This window comes from Heterodontus francisci, chromosome 35 (genome assembly GCF_036365525.1).
Source record: "Heterodontus francisci isolate sHetFra1 chromosome 35, sHetFra1.hap1, whole genome shotgun sequence".
NCBI lineage: Eukaryota > Metazoa > Chordata > Chondrichthyes > Heterodontiformes > Heterodontidae > Heterodontus > Heterodontus francisci.
Window position 1 is genome coordinate 35,639,332 of NC_090405.1, and position 17,507 is coordinate 35,656,838.

Here is a 17,507-nt window from a genome sequence, read left to right on the forward strand (position 1 = left end):
TTGCTTTGTTGTTGACAATTCATTGAAAGGACACAGAGATGTTGTTTAAAAACAACCTTGCTGGAAGTCATGTGCTTTAAGCAATAAACAGAAACTTTGGTGACCTGGGGAAGATGTTTACAGAGAAGTGACAGGTCAAGATTTATAGGGGTCCGGAGGCTTGACTCTAATTTTGTTTTTGATTCTGCTTTGGACAGTGTATTGGGGTGTGAATTGTTTTTCAATTAGTGAAACCAGCCAAGAGAGCAGCCACCATCAGCTCACCCTCTTCCATCTCTGAACTTCCTGGGAATCAAGTGTAAGAAATAGAGAAACTGATGCTGCACTTCATGAAAAGCCTGCCAGAAACCCCTGATGTCGCATTTCTCCGAGAAAGCTTGCCAAACTGATCCTCAATGTCGCCTGAAAAGAATTGATCTAGAAAGATCCTAGTGACAGCCATCAACACGTATTTGGGACACCAGACCAAAAAAAAGGACAACTGACATCTTTCCACATCTTCTATTTTTTTCTTCAAGAATTAGCAAGTATTTGTCCAAAGTATTCTTTTTCGTATTTTTTTCGTAACAGAGGAAAGAGAGAAAAGAGAGAGGGAGGAACTTTCATACTTCAATCTGTGTGTTAATGCTTTGATATGTTACTGGTTAAGTCTCGTTTTATAATAAACTGATAATTTTGTTGTTTATTAAAGAAAGCTGGTTGGTGTATCTTATTCTGGGATAAAGAGTTTATGATTGACCGCATCTGTAACTGGGTAAACAGTAAAAAAAAAAATATGTTGTGACCTGTGGATAAGTGGAACTAGAAAAGACAGTGCACTCCTCCCGCCTTTGTTGTAACATTCTGGCTTTCTGGATTATAACAGACCTACCTAGGTGACACATTAGTATATATTATTTGATACTTGAATAAGGAAGAGTGGGTTAGATTTTTGACTGCATGGTACTGTAAAACTGGCAGCCCATTTTACATCTCTCCCAATTAAAATCAGAAGTAAAATGGACTGCCAATTCGCTGTCATCCCATTTTATACTATATTACAAAGTCAAAATTTACCCCAGTATTTTATTTACTCACATTGCTATTTATATTCATTGTTAAGAATCTCTTGGGAAAGAGAAGCTTTATTAACAGCTTGGTGGCCAGTTCTGGAGAAGAGTTACACCTGAAACATTAACTTACGTATTTGCCACAGCTGCTTTCAACCTGCTGAGTGTTTCTAAGTAGTTTCTATTTATGTTTCAGATTTCCAGCATTTGTAGTTTATTGCTTTTTATTTTGACGTTAGTGTAGCTGCTGCATTATCTTACCTCGAATCTGAAGCATGCGAGAGATGTCAAGCCCTTGACTAATCCTAAGAATCATCAAACCATATTCAAAATCAAAGGCATCACTGCAAACAAAAACAATATCATACTTCAAAACAGGGCAATGGATGTGCTTAAATTTCACTGAAATTTACTGTGCTGCCATACTAATTTTTTCTTTTGAATGTTGTACAGGTAGACTTTATAAATGCACACTCCATGCTCGCAGCTTCACATGCCAGGCGTTCAGATCAACAATTTGAGCAGAAGGGGTCAGATTTTTTCCAATCCAGTTGATGGAAAATCTTGTAGGGCCTACTGACTCGTGTCTGAATTTCTAAATATGGACACCCGGCATGCAAAGCTCCATGCTGGGAATTCATACTCGTTAACATTTCAAATATAGTACTTAAATTCTCATTTAATTTAACTTAACTCAACACAACCATTACACCGTTGACTGAAAGTGATTTGGACCCTATAAATAAGATATACTTTTATTAACTACCATGAAAAATTACAAGATGAACTTTTGCCGCAAATTTTTTAATTTACTGTCATTAAAGAATTTTCTACTAGAGTACTGCATATTATAGCGATGGTCTATTAAATCAAATTAATCTCTAGCTACATGTAGTACAATTGAAAAATATAATAGTCCAGATTCATTATGGAAATTGATAATATTTTAAGGGACTCAATGGAGAAAAATGTTTAGAGATGAAGACCGCCCTTGGACCATTCTGAAATCACACGCTAGAAATTCCTACTCGATGGTGAAACGTAGCAAATAAAAACAGAAGCACTGACTTCAACTAGTGGGGAGTGCTTATCCCTACTGAATAAATGTAAAAAAAACTGTCCACTGGGTAATGTGCTGAATCTGCACTAATTGTTTATTTAAAGATTAGATTGTATCTTTAGTTCAATGATCTTATTAGCAGGAAAAATTTAATTTATTCCATGTATGTTGGATGGAACATTTAATGATTCATGTCTTCTATTAGATATTCACCATTGTATTGGTGGCATCTTGGAGCCTATTTTCCTCATATTAGCACCCTGCAATGCCTGGATCTAGTTCATAACTCAGGAAGAATGGGACAGAAACCCATAACACTATATTTCTTTTCCAGTAACACAAGCCCCATCTTTATGGGATGATTCTGGGACTGTTACATCGGAGTTCAACAGACTTGGTTAAATGGTACGCCAATGATGCAGAACAGGTGTTAAGATCATTTCCTCAGTTAATGCCAAGATGGGAGTCAAGTCTAAGAAGCACTCAGAGAAAGAAGGAATTAAGGCATAGCTGGCAGTGCTTGATGACAAAAAGTTTAAAGGAGTAGTCACCAATTGTCTGTCTTATTTTCTTCCAATGAGTAGGAAAAGGAGAATGCATTTCCAACTTTGTTGCTGAAGTAACCCTTCACTACGTAAAAGTGATTAATTGGACTGCTTTGTGGGGAATATTCTTGGTCAGGCACCACAAGGCTTCCACAATTGGAGTATACATGTATGGTGCTGGAGGGAGAAGGAGGAGGATGAGAAAGAAATGCACGATGCAAAAAGAAAATTAGGCAATATTGTAATAGGAAAATTCCTACCCACAAGTACCCAGCCAACTGAATATAAATCAGTCAAATTCATGGAGGAAAACTATCACTGAGTTGTATAATGTGCTGCAGAAGGTCTCAGATTATTTCTGGGGGCAATGGAGACATCAGTAGGATTAAATCAGTCAGTCAATCAGTAGTGTATTGCTACCCAAAGCAGGTAACTGATGCATTGTTTGCACAAGCTAACAATTTTATATCTTCCCTCAAAGGATTGAAAAAGCAATATAACAGCTGAAAAGCAAGTTTATCGAAATCCAAGGTGTCAGTGATGGGAGCATATAGCTCTACATGCTCTGTGGCGAACCACCCTAAATTGACATGTGAAGTTATTACTGCCAGGGAGACTAGCATTCAATCGCATACTTCTAAACCGATGGTCAAGTACAAACTGAACTTTGTTGAATATGCGATGGAATGGAATCCAATCAAAGTTCACAATGCCCACTTGGTTCTAATCAACAATTTGAGGACTGACTGCAGGATGACTAAGGTTATCCACTGCAGCCATAACTGAATTTATACAGATCTCTAAAGATACTTTGCTTTTAGAGAAGGGATTTTTCTTGGATTACATATAAAAGGTACAGAAATTATTCCGCAGCATTTGCTGCGATTACTCAATCGCAAAAATCACTACCTCTTAAGAACCACACTTTAATCATACATAGCAAGAACTACCTACTGCAAAATGCCAACATAATTCTCAACATCCTGAGAATTAGTAGTATGCCAGTCTCTTTTGTATCCAATCACAAGTGTATTCGGTTTCATACGACCCAATCCTGAAGCCTAGTGGGATACAAGTGTTCAATTAATCATTTATGGTAAAGGATTTTTGATTTAGAGATACAGCACTGAAACAGGCCCTTCGGCCCACCGAGTCTGTGCTGACCATTAACCACCCATTTATACTAATCCTACACTAATCCCATATTCCTACCACATCCTCACCTGTCCCTATATTCCCCTACCACCTACCTGTATTATCTTCAGATGGTCAGAGATTTTTCCTTAGATTTGACTAGAAAACCAGCATCTTTATTGAAAAGTTAGATAAAATTAACATTTTGGTAATAAACAACAGTCTTAATAACCTCATACAGTGTTTAATCATTTCTTTGTATAAGTGTTGTACATGTATTTTTCATGTTAAAGTGTATTTAATTAACCATGATTTATCATATTTAATAATTTAGGGTGAAATTCTTCTCGGGGCAGTGTTAAATGGCTATTCAACTATTCACCCTTTTGAGTATTGCTGAAAATAGAGACATGTTGTCAAAGAGAAGAGTGCGCTGATTGGTAGAGGCGTTGCCATGGAGAATGCACCAGTTTACAGTGACTGACAGTTAGAAATTTAAACCAGGCAACTCGACTCTGATTGGTTAAGGCATTGTCCTGAGGAATGAACCAGGAAATGGCTGTCACTTATTTTGTTTAGCGGAAACAGGCACAATGTTTGTACATGTTCTTTCTATCTGCAAAGAATAGAGCCCTGTGGATTAACATATGTAGCTTCCAGTACGTGCAAATGCGCCACACTGCGAGCCCTACTTACAATCACCCTTTTAGTGTACAAATATACTCTGCGCACATTCTAGAAGTGATTGTGTATATTATCTTTAGCACACCCTAATGTATGACTGAGTAACCAAACCAAATGCACCTACAATAAAAACAAGAAATGCTGGAACCACTCAGCAGGTCTGGCAGCATCTGTGGAAAGAGAAGCAGAGTTAACGTTTCGGGTCAGTGACCCTTCCTCGGAATGTTCCGAAGAAGGGTCACTGACCCGAAACGTTAACTCTGCTTCTTTTTCCACAGATGCTGCCAGACCTGCTGAGTGGTTCCAGCATTTCTAGTTTTTATTTCAGATTTCCAGCATCCGCAGTATTTTGCTTTTATTTTAGCAACTGCAATAATGCTACTTAACTGGACAATCCCTTAACTCGAATAAATGATGCACTGCAAACCAAATTGTGGGGTGCAAAATTCTCGCGGAAAATAGTGTCAGTATATGGAGTACAAATTCTGGGTTATAGATGAATATTCACAGATTATTGTAGATGCTGTGAAAATATGGTAGTTTTTAGAATGCATAGACAACTGATCAATAACTTTCCAACCATGAAGGCAAAGGGAGCCACTTCTCTAGCTGTGAATGAAAGATCATGTATCCAGCTTAGTTCTAGGTAAAAGTAACTTATAACTATTACTGGGATCAGTGTTTCGTTTTGTGAATAAAAATGAACATTTTTACTCGCAGGTCTTCAGCCACCATTTAGTTCTATTAGAAAAGGGCCAAAACTCAACCTATTCAAAGTCTCCTTTCTACCAAACTTTGCTACAGGGCTGATTGTTCAAATCCATGTTCCAAGATAGAGACCCAATCTTGCAGAGCTCAGGACTGGAGGCAGGGATAGAATATTAACTCTAGCAATGGCGGGGGAAGGAAAAAATGAAGGAAAAAAAATTAACTCTGGGTGAATTCTTAAAGTCTCTTGTTTTAGTTCATCGACTCAAGTAACTAAATCACTGTGCTAAATGATCATCAGATGTACAAGCTGATTTCTTTATCCCTCATTGCTACTGACAACTCAAAATGACGACATTGGATGGGACAAGGGAAATAAGCTGTTTGAAGTGATCTCTAATACTCAATAATCCAATTTTAGGTTCAAAGACCAGAATTTCTTGCTTCCATACAATAAATGATTGAATGCACTCCATAAATAGTTTGAAATTGTAGGATGAACTTAAAAACTGACCAGAAGTCTTGATGGACTCAATACTCCCTATACCCAACTAATGCAGAACAGTAAATCGACTAAACTAACAATGTTAAATTATATAGCAAACAAATTAGGGAAATGAGTAAAAAAACATGAATAACCATGGGAGCGGGGGGTATTTAAACCACCCTAAAATTAAAATTGGCTAGAGGTAGGCAGGCAAAGATAAGGGAATGGGATTCCTACAATGTTTACAGGACTCCTTTCTAACCCAGTATGCAAGAGGTCTGACAAGAGAGGATTCACTACTGGATCTGGTAATGGAGAATAAACTAGAGCAGACTAGAGAAGTATAAGTGGAGGAATAGGCAATAGCGACCATAACATGGTTTAGGATAATAATTGAAAAGGACATAAGCTGAAAAAGACCAGGTTAATAGATTGGAGAAAAGCTGATTTTTGAGGGGCTGGGATTAGAGAAGTTGGGAAAATAAACTGGACAGCAATATTGGCAAACAGCGATGTACTACAACTATGTTTTATATAGCGCCTTTAACATAATAAAATGCTCCAAGGCACTTCACAGCAGCATTATAAAAAATATGCCCGAGTCACACAAGGATATATTAGGGTAGGTGACCAAAAGCTTGGTCAAAGAAGTAGGTTTTTCTTAAAGGAGCAAAACGAGGTAGAGAGGGAAAGGTTTAAAGGAGAGAATTCCAAAGTTTAGGGTCCAGACAGCTGAAGGCACGGCCACCAACGATGGAGTGATTAAAATCAGGTTGCTTAAGAGGCTAGAATTAGAAGGGCACAGATAAGAGAGTTGTAGGAGATAGGGAGGGATAAGGCTATGGAGGAACTTGAAAACAGGGATGAGAATTTTAAATGAGAGGTATTGCTTAACTGGAAGCCATTGTAGGTCAGTGAGCACAGGAATGATGGGGAAAAACAGGATTTAATGAGAGTTAGGACACAGGCGGAAGAAATGTGGGTGGGATGTAGGGTGGGAGCCAGCTAGGAGTGCGTTGGGATAATCAAGTCTACAAATAACAAAAGCATGGATGAAGGTTTCAGCAGATGAGCTGAGGCAGGATGGAGTTGGGCTAGGTTACAGAGGTGGAAATAGGCTGAGTAAGTGATGGTCAGAAGCTCATCACAGCATTAAGTACAACACCAAGTTCAGAAACAGACAATGCCTTCTGTCTTCCAAGTATTTAACATTTAGTACAGCAATGGGAAACAAGAAGTGTCAACAGATCTCAGAAAAAATATATTCTGCCAGAAAACAGGAACAAACTAAACACTAACAAGACATCATGAATGAAGACAAAAAGGAAAAATGGAGGGCACTGAAAGGGTCGGGCACTGAAAGGGTCATACACTAAGTACATGGACAGCATGACACAGGAGAATACGAAGAGACAGACAGAAGTCAAAATAATTTAGGAAGGCACAGGAAGTATGAAATTAAACTGTCATGGAACGTAAAACAAAATAGTAAACAATGCTAAAGACACAAATAAAATAAGTCAGGATTCGAATAGGGCTGCTAAGGGACATTCAAGATAACATTACAAGCAGTGATAGAGAAATGGCAGATATATTAAATAATTATTTTCCTTCAGTATTTATCAGGGACACAGATCAGGTGGAGATGACATCGGAAGGTGAGATTAGAAATTAATTTAAAATAAAGAGAAGAGAAATATTAAATAATCAACCTCAAAATAAAACTCCTGGTCCAGACAGATTGCATCCATGCATTTTAAAAGAATCTAGGGAAGATAAGAAATAGGAGCAGGGGTAGGCCATTTGGTCTCTTGAGCATGCTCCGTCATTCAACTAGATCATGGTTGAACTGTTTGTGGCCTTAACTCCACATTCCTGCCTGCACCCCATAACCCTCGACTCCCTTGTAGATCAAAAATCTGTCTAACTCAACCTTGAATATATTCAATGACCAAGCCTCCACTGCTCTCTGGGGTAGAGAATTCCAAAGGTTAACAACCCTCGGAGAAGAAATTCGTCCTTATCTCCGTCTTAAAAGGGAGAATCTTTATTCTGAAGCTGCGTCCCCTAGTTCTAGATTCCCCCAAGAGGGGAAACATCCTTTCAACATCTACTGTTGAGCCCCCTCAATCTAATGTTTCAATAAGATCACTGCTCATTTTTCTAAACTCCAATAAACATAGATCCAACTTGCTCAACCTTTCCTCATAAGGCAACCTCTTCATCCCAGGAATCAGCCCAGTGTATAACTCTATGAACCTTTTCTGAACTGCTTCCAATGCAAGTACATCCCTCCTTAAAGAGACCAATGCCCTGTACAGTTGTACCAAGACTTCCTTACTTTTATACTCCAATCCCCTTGCAATAAATGCTAACATTCCAGTTGCCTTCCTAATTACTTTCTGTACCTGCATACTAGCTTTTTGTGATTAATGTACAACAAGGTTGTTCAACCTTTTCGGGCAGAGGGCCGCATTATGATTTTTGCTCTGCCCGGGGGGGGGGGGGGGGGCAGGTGAGCAAATTTCAAAAGATAAAGGTATTAAAAATTTATCTTACTAATAAAAACAACAAATGCGCATTTGTGAAGAAGCTTTAAATGAGAAAACTAATTTATTGACTTACTTTCTCATCACTATATTGAAAACTGATATAGTGACATACCTGGCATTGTTTTTACTTGCATAAGTAGTCAGTTTCTGCCCCACACTCTATGTAGCAATGCAGAGCATTATGGATAGATGTCTAACTTTCAGGAGAGACCTTGATCTCTCTACCCCCTCTCCCTGCACTGTGTGTGTCTCGTTCTCTCTTCCACTGCACTCCCCCACCCCCACTCGCCCTCTCGGACTAGGGGACACAGATTGAAAGTTTTGTGCAAAAGATGCAGGGGGAAGATGAGGAAACACCTTTTTTTTTTTTTACGCAGCGGGTGGCAATGACCTGGACCTCACTGCCCACAAGGGTGGTGGAAGCAGAGACGATCAATGACATCATCGAGAAATTTGGATGGCCACCTGAGAGAAATAGACTTGCAGGGCTATGGAGATCGAGGCAGGGAGTGGGACTGACTGCATAGCTCCATGGAGAGCTGGCATGGACTCGATGGGCTGAATGGCCTCCTTCTGTGTCATAAGTAAATGACTGACATTCTCCCAGTCTCTTTATCTCTCTCCCCCTCTTCACCCACCCTCTCTCCATCTCCCCCACCCCGCTCCCCCCATGACTCGTGTTCCCCGCTGCCCAGTGTTCCCCACTCCCCATTCGGTGTTCCCTGCTTTCTGTCTCTTCCACCCACCTCCCCCACCATTCCCTCTCCCTTCTCTACACCTTTTGCCATCTCTGTCCCCTTTTTTCTCCCACTCTCGCTCTGGCCCTCTTTTTCTCTCTCTCTGTTTTCCCCCCCCACCCTCTCTCTCTAACACAGTTGCAGAGAATGGAACGCTCAACAGATGGTTGGGCAGCTCAGTTTTAAAAACCATCGTGCTGTCAATTTCAAAGCTGACATCAGGAACAGCCATTTCACAACAGACTTGGGGTTTTCCTGCGAGTTCTGACTTTTTTTTTAAAAACCCGCCAGAAAACCCAGAGTCTGTTGTGAAACGGCTGTTCCTAATGTCAGTGCTATCTGCTTTGAAACTGACAGTGCGATTTTTTTTTAAAAAAGGCCGTTCTGTGAGAAGACAAAGGGACATTTCTAAATCACCAGTCACGGTGAGGATGAGGAATGGCCCTGGGAACAGTTTACATCCATGGGCCGGATGGAAACGTTTGCCAGCCCGGATCCTGGCCCGCAGGCCATATGTTGGACAACCCTGATGTACAAAGATCCCTCTGCACCACAGCATTCTGCAGTTTCTCTCCGTTTAAATAATAGTTTGCTTTTCTATTCTTCCCGCCAAAGTGGACAAGCTCACATTTTCCCACATTATGCTCCATCTGCCAAATTTTTTCCCACTCACTTAACCCATCTATATCTCTCTGCAGACACTTTATATGCCCTCCTCAACTTGCTTTCCTATCTATCTTTGTATCGTCACAAATTTGGCTACAACACATTCAGTCCCTTCATGTCATTAATTAGATTATAAATAGTTGAGGCCCCAGCATTGATCCCTGTGGCACTCCTACTAGTTACAATTTGCCAACCTGAAAACGACCCAGTCCTCTATCCCTGCTAATATATTACTCCAAACACCATGAGCTCTTATCTTGTGCAGTAACCTTTTACATGGCACCTTATTGGACACTTTTTGGAAATCGAAATAAGTTACATCTACTGATTTCCCCTTTATCCACCCTGCTTGTTACATCCTCAAAGAACTCTAATAAATTTATCAAATACTATTTCCCCTTCATGAAAGTATGCTGACTCTGCTGGATTGCATTATGATTTTCCAAATGCCCTGCTTCCACTTCAATATGGATTCTAGCATTTTCCCAATCACAGATGTTAGGCTAACTGGCCTCTGGTTTCCTGCCTCCCTCCTTTCTTGAAGAGGTGTTACATTTGCAGTTTTCCAATCCTCTGGGACATTTCCAGAAACTAGGGAATTTTGGAAGATTACAACCAATGCATCCACTATCTCTTCAGCCACTTCTTTTAAGACCCTAGGATACAAGTCATCAGGTCCAGGGAATTTGTCAGCCTTTGATCCCATTAGTTATTTTTCCTAGTACTTCTTTCTCTAGTGATAGTTCCTCCCTCCCTTTTGCCTCTTGATTTTCTACTAATCTTGGGATGCCTTTTGTGTCTTCCACTGTGAAGACAAGTACAAAATACTTGAAAGTCTCTGCTACATCCTTGTTTCCCATTATTCATTCCCCAGTCTCATTCCTTAAGGGAATTTAGCTACTCTCTCTTTTTATACATTTGCAGCTTTTATTGTCTGTTTTTATATTTCTGGTTAGTTTACTCACACTAATTTCTCCCCTTTTAAAAAAAAAAGTCATCTTCTAATAGTTTCCCAATTTTCTGGCTTAACACTAATCCTTGCAGCATTGTATGTCTTTCCTTCAAATAGATACCATCCTTAACTTCCTCAATTAGCCACAGATGGTGTAACCTTCCGATAGAGTCTTTACCAATGGAATATATCTTTGTTGAGAGTCATGAATTATCTCCTTAAATGTCTTCCACTGCTTCTCCAACTTATTTTCCCAGTCCACTGCAGCCAACTGTGTCTTTGTACACTTGTAATTGTCCTTATTTAAATTTAAGACACTAGCTTCAGACCAAATTTCTCAATCTTAAACTGAATGTGAAATGATCACTCTTGTCCACAAAACCCTTCACTATGAGTTCATTAATTAATCCTGTCTCACTACATATCAGATCCAAAAAAGCCTGCTCCTGGGTTGGTTCCAGAACGTATTGTTCTAAGAAATTGTTCTTAATACATTTTGGACAGATCCTCCGGGCTACCTTTCCTCCAAGACCCCCTTAATTTATACTCTGTCCCACAGTGTAGCTACTGCAGAGATAGCAGAGGCACTAATATACATTTAATATTTAGTTAGAAAAAGATGTCGTGGCAGAAGTAATGTTATATCTATATTCAAGAAAGGAGACAGAACAGGCTGGATTTTACCAGCCCCCTGACGTCGGGGGTCTGGAAAATTCTGCTAGGAGAGGCCCGCCTTGACCCGACAGAGAAAGCCTTGCCGCATTTTACTGCCAGCGGCAGGACCTCGGTGCAGCACCCCGCCCTCCACCACCCCCCGGCCACTCGGCGGCGGCACCCCAATTACCATATGTAAAGCACTACTCAACTTTCCTGATTATGCATCCCGCTGTCTCTCGCTCCACAGTTCCACATTTCTCATTGAACGGGCGGCTGTCACATGCTGTCCCGTTCACGAATATGAAAAGCCAACAGGACATCAGAAGTAGGAGTACTCGCTCACAGTGTGGGCAAGTCCGAATACACCAGGGTCTCAACTCTGCATACTTGATGAGAGGTGGGATGGCATTACAGGGTTATCAAGACTGCAGACTGGAAGGGAGGTTGGGGGTGGGGGAAGGTATTACAGGGGGCACAAGTGCATACTGGAATAGAGGTTTGAGCGGAATAGGATTATCGGGGCCTCAACTCTGTATACCTGAAGGGAGGGAGGGGGGGGGGGGGGGGGGGGCGGGGGAGAGATGGTATTAAAAGGGGGCACATCTGCCAGATGTGTAGGGAGACACTGCGTTTCCGCCCTCCATAAAGGCAGTCTGCTCTGTGCCACTGATTGCCTCTGTCAGTGAAGGAGCAATGGCCCACATGTCACCCTGTATGTGGGGAGAGTGCCAGAAAGGATAGGCATGTAAAGCTTATATGTCTGGTAGGCCAATCGATGCAGCTGGTACAATCTTTGTGTGGTCATATGGTGCCACTCTTAGTGGGAGCCACAACAGGCAATGCCATGCCACAGTTGATGCATCAAAGCACCTAAGGTACCAGTCAACATCTATCTCTGCCCTGTTAGGTACCTTTGAAGAAGTAACTGAGTTTAAAAGTAACTTTGTGATGGGAGATGTTTCACCCTATATGCATTTTCCCACTTCTCGTGAGGATCCATATGCACCACAGGCAAAACCAACAGGCAGTTGCAGCCCACGTAGAGGCCCCCGGTCGTGAGCAACAGCACCCAAGGAGAGCTTGCCACTACAGATCGCCGCGCATCTACAGGTCCCGCATGACATACCTCAGTGGCAACTGCAGATGTCGAGAGAGGCAGTGACATCTCTGCCCTGCTTAACGATGACCTGCAGCCCATGGGTTTTGGGCAACATCCTATGCCCTGTGGCCCTCAAAGTGATAACGGCTCTTAATTTTTTACACCTCTGCATCATTTCAGGGGCCCACTGGAGACCTTTGTGGGTCACACAGTCAGCAGTGCACTGCTGCATCAGGGATGTCACCGATGCCCTGTACCAGAGGACTAGTGACTATGAGCACTTCATAACGAACCCTGAAAGCCAGGCCCAGAGGGCCATCATTTTCAGCTTCATTGTGGGATTCCCACAGGTGCAAGGGGTCATAGATTGCACCCATGTGGCCATCAAGGCTCCTGCCGGGTGACCAGCTGAATACGTAAACTGTAAGGGCTTCCACTCAATGTGCAACTGCCTATGTAATCACTGGAAATGCTTCATGCAAATCTGCCCACTTTCCAGGCAGCTGCCATGCCACCTTCATCCTGTGCCAGACCCAGGTGCTGTTCACTGAACTACTGTCGATCGTTGTAAAAACCCATCTGGTTCAGTAATGCTCTTTAGGGAAGGAAATCTGCTGTCCTTACCTGATTCGGCCTACATGTGCCTCCAGACCCACAACAATGTGGTTGACTCTTTTTTGCCCTCTGAAATGGCCTAGCAAGCCACTCAATTGTATCTAACCGCTATGAAGTCAATAAAAAAGTAATGAAACTGGATGGAACACCCGGCATCGACCTAGGCACCAGAAACGACAACGGCAAACCCAACCCAGCCAACCCTGCAAAGTCCTCCTGACTAACATCTGGGGGCTTGTGCCAAAGTTGGAGAGCTGTCCCACAGACGAGTCAAGCAACAGCCTGACAGCTATACTCACCGAATCATACCTTACAATGACCCAGACACTGCCATCACCATCCCTGGGTATGTTCTGTCCCACCGGCAGGACAGACCCAGCAGAGGTGGTGGCACAGTGGTATACAGCTGGGAGTTGCTGCCCTGGAAGTCCTCAACATCGATTTGGACCCCATGAAGTCTCATGGCATCAGGTCAAACATGGGCAAGGAAACCTCCTACTGATTACCACCCCCCACCTCAGCTGATGAATCAGTACTCCTTCATGTTGAACACTAATTGGAGGAACCACTAAGGGTGGCAAGGGCGCAGAATGTACTCTGGGTGGGGGACTTCAATGTCCATCAACAAGAGTGGCTTGGTAGCACCACTACTGACCGAGCCCTAAAGGACACAGCTGCTAGACTGGGTCTGCGGCAGGTGGTGAGGGAACCAAGAGGGAAAAAGCAGACTTGACCTTGTCCTCACCAATCTGCCTGTCCACAGATGCAACTGTCCATGACAGTATTGGTAGGAGTGACCACCGCACAGTCCTTGTGGAGACGAAGGCCTGCCTTCACATTGAGGATACACTCCACTGCGTTGTGTGGCACTACCACCGTGCCAAATGGGATAAATTTCAAACAGATCTAGAAATGCAAAACTGAGCATCCATGAGGCGCTGTGGGATATCAGCAGCAGCAGTATTGTACTCAACCACAATCTGTAACCTCATGGCCTGGCATATCCCCCACTCTACCATTACCATCAAGCTAGGAGATCAACCCTGGTTCAACGAATAGTGCAGGAAGGCATGCCAGGAACAGCACCAGGCATACCTCAAAATGAGGGGTCAACCTGGTAAAGCTAAAACACAGGACTACTTGCGTGCCAAACTGCATAAGCAGCATTCAATAGACAGAGCTCAGCAATCCCATAACCAATGGATCAGATCTAAGCTCTGCAGTCCTGCCACATCCAGTCGTGAATGGTGGAGGACAATTAAACAACTAACTGGAGGAGGTGGCTCCACAAATATCCCCATCCTCAATGATGGGGGAGCCCAGCACATCAGTGCGAAAGATAAGGCTGAAGCATTTGCAACAATCTTCAGCCAGAAGTGCAGAGTTGATGATCCATCTCAGCCTCCTCCTGAAGTCCCCAGCATCACAAATGACAGACTTCAGCCAACTCGATTCACTCCTCGTGATATCAAGAAACGACTGAAGGCACTGGATACTGCAAAGTGTCCCAATATTCCGGCAATAGTACTGAAGACCTGTGCTCCAGAACTTGCCACGCCCCTAGCCAAGCTGTTCCAGTACTGCTACAACACTGACATCTACCTGGCATAGTGGAAAATTGCCCAGTTATATCCTATACACAAAAAGCAGGACAGGTCCAACATTGCCAATTTCCGCCCCAGTCTACTCTCGAGTATCAGTAAAGTGATGGAAGGTGTCATCAACAGTGCCATCGACCAGCACTTGCTTCGCCCTAACCTGCTCAGTGACGCTCAGTTTGGGTTCCGCCAGAACCACTCAGCTCTTGACCTCATGACAGCCTTAGTTCAAACATGAACAAAAGAATTGACCTCCAGAGGTGAGGAGCGAGTGACTGCTCTTGACTTCAAGGTAGCAGAACTACAATCTCGACAGATTGCTAACATAGAATGTTGATGGTGTACGGAATGTAAAAATTAGAACTTTGGCTATCACCTCATGCTTTTGATTAGTTTGGGCCCAGATTCTAGTTCAGACTAGTTACCCCCCCATCCTGTAACCTCTACAATAGCCACCATAGTTAAACAAGTCATGGGAAAATCTATTGGAGATACCAAATCTATTGCCTGCCATGAAGATGATACTGAGAATTCCAAAAAAATTACAACACATCAAGGAGCCCAAGCAAAACTGAAGTCAATGGGAATCAGCTGGAAAACTCTCCGCTGGTTGGAGTCATACCTAGTGCAAAGGAAATCCTCAGGGTAGTATCCTAGGCCCAACCATCTTCAGCTGCTTCATCAATGACCTTCCTTCAATCATAAGGTCAGAAGTGGGGATGTTCGCGGATGTTTGCACAATATTCAGCACCATTCGTGAACTCCTCAAATACTGAAGTAGTCCGTGTAGAAATGCAGCAAGACCTGGACGATATCCAGGCTTGGGCTGATAAGTGGCAAGTAACATTCGCACCACACAAGTGCCAGGCAATGACCATTTCCAACAAGAGAGAATCTAACCATCTCCCCTTGACATTCAATGGCATTACCATCGCTGAATCCCCCACTATCAACATCCTAGGGGTTACCATTGACCAGAAACTGAACTGAAGTCGCCAAATAAATACCGTGGTTACAAGAGCAGGTCAGAGGCTAGGGATTCTGCGGCAAGTAACTCACCTCCCGACTCCCCAAAGCCTATCCAGCATCTACAAGGCACAAGTCAGGAGTGTGATGGAATACTGTCCACTTGCCTGGATGGGTGCAGCTCCAACAACACTCAAGAAGCTAAACACCATCCAGGAGGAAAGCAGCCTACTTGATTGGCACCTCGTTCACAAACAAACATTCACTCCCTCCACCGACGCACAGTGGACGCAGTGTATACCATCTACAAGATGCAATGCAGCAACCCACCAAGGCTCCTTAGACAACACCTTCCAAACCCGCGACCTCTACCAACTAGAAGGACAAGGGCAGCAAATGCATGTGAATACCAACACCTGCAAGTTCCCCTCCAAGTCACACACCATCCTGACTTGGAACTATATCGCTGTTCCTTCAGTGCTGTTGGGTCAAAATCCTGGAACTCCCTTCCTAACAGCACTGTAGGTGTACCTACCTCACATGGACTGCAACGGTTCAAGAAGGCAGCTCACCACCCTCTCCAGGGCAATTAGGGATGGGCAATAAATGCTGGCCTAGCCAGCGACGCCCACATCCCATGAATGAATATTAAAAAATACTGACTCAGATGGCGGTGTGGCTTCTTGGAGACAAGGGCTACCCCTCACAGACATGGCTCCTGACACCAGTCAGACACCACATCACTGTTGGAGGAGAGATACAACACCAGCCACAGAGCTACAAGAGCCACCATTGAGCAGGTGATCGGCATGCTGTAAATGCGCTTCTGCTACCTGGATAGGTCGGGTGGTGCCCTGCAATATGAGCCGGAAAGGTTAGCTCACATCGTTGCTGTCTGCTGTACTCTGCACAACTATGCACTCAATAGAGGGGAGGCCTTGTAAGATGGAGGACTGACATGACAGGACTGATCCTTGGACAAAGAAGACATACAGCAGCAAAGGCGCATGGGAGGACAGAGAGCATCCAGGCACTGCATGCAGGGCGAGCAGCTAGCCAGGGATGCCTGGCAGCGCCTCATTGATGAAAGGTTCTTCATGCCATAGGAACCACCATAGGCTCTGCAAGCCACACAGCACCCTTGTCCACCTGTTGAGCAGCAGTCCGCATCTGCAACATCTTTGCATCCACCATTACTGGCAGCAGCATACTGAGCTATTGTCCATGTCACTGCATCTGTGGAGACACACATGAGCCTTACTGACATGGAAATGATGTTATTCCATACATTGGCAGCTCTGAAAGGCCAATGATGTAATGGGAGGAGACACAATCAGTACACGCTAGCACACTTCATTCACACAGTAAAGGCAACACCAGTTAGTGAAGAAAATTTTGATTTTGACCTTTCTACATTGTTGTCTCACCCGTGGAGACCTATTTGTGTCAGTGTTTGTTGGAAACACTTGCGGATGCGCCTTTGCCGTGACACTTCTGCGCTAACAGCCTGACTGGAGGAAGGCCGCTGATCACATAGCCCTTTGGCTGTGGACAACTTTGGCGGTCGTTCTCTGTGCGCACAAGACCTGGAGGGCCCTGGCTGGCTGGAAAATCCTGCGTCATTGCACAATTCTCCTCAGACTTCGTGGCTGCTGAGCTTAACTCACTGGCGGAGGGGTAGATGGCCACAATGGATGCACCTAGAGGGTGGACCCCAGATATGGCACACAAGCCTGCCTCCTCCAGCTCAAAGCCAATTTGAACCCCTCTGCTCTCCCAGGAAGGACCAGGGCTGTCTCCAGGCCCCTGGTCCCTCTTGCACCTTGCTACTGATTTGTGGATCTGATGGCCTCGGTGAGGGAATGCAAGTCAGTGCGTATTAATGAAATGTGTCTCACTAGGAGGGCCACTGCTGCAAGATGCCATATACTCAAATGTCTGGGACACGTAAACTGTCATGGCCTGGATGGACATCGTCCACTCAAGGCTGCGCATGGC

General features: G+C 43.5%; 1 protein-coding gene across 2 annotated transcripts in view; it reads right to left on the reverse strand.

The window, feature by feature from the left end:
- slc12a1 (solute carrier family 12 member 1) overlaps nucleotides 1-17,507 on the reverse strand; it is a 145,562-nt gene that overhangs the window by 41,065 nt on the left and 86,990 nt on the right. For both annotated transcript variants that reach the window (XM_068015329.1, XM_068015328.1), the window contains exons 18-19: nucleotides 3,609-3,715; nucleotides 1,311-1,393 (exon numbers count right to left, since the gene is read on the reverse strand). In XM_068015329.1, the coding sequence (XP_067871430.1) occupies nucleotides 1,311-1,393; nucleotides 3,609-3,715 (190 nt within the window). The remainder of the gene's footprint in view (nucleotides 1-1,310; nucleotides 1,394-3,608; nucleotides 3,716-17,507) is intronic.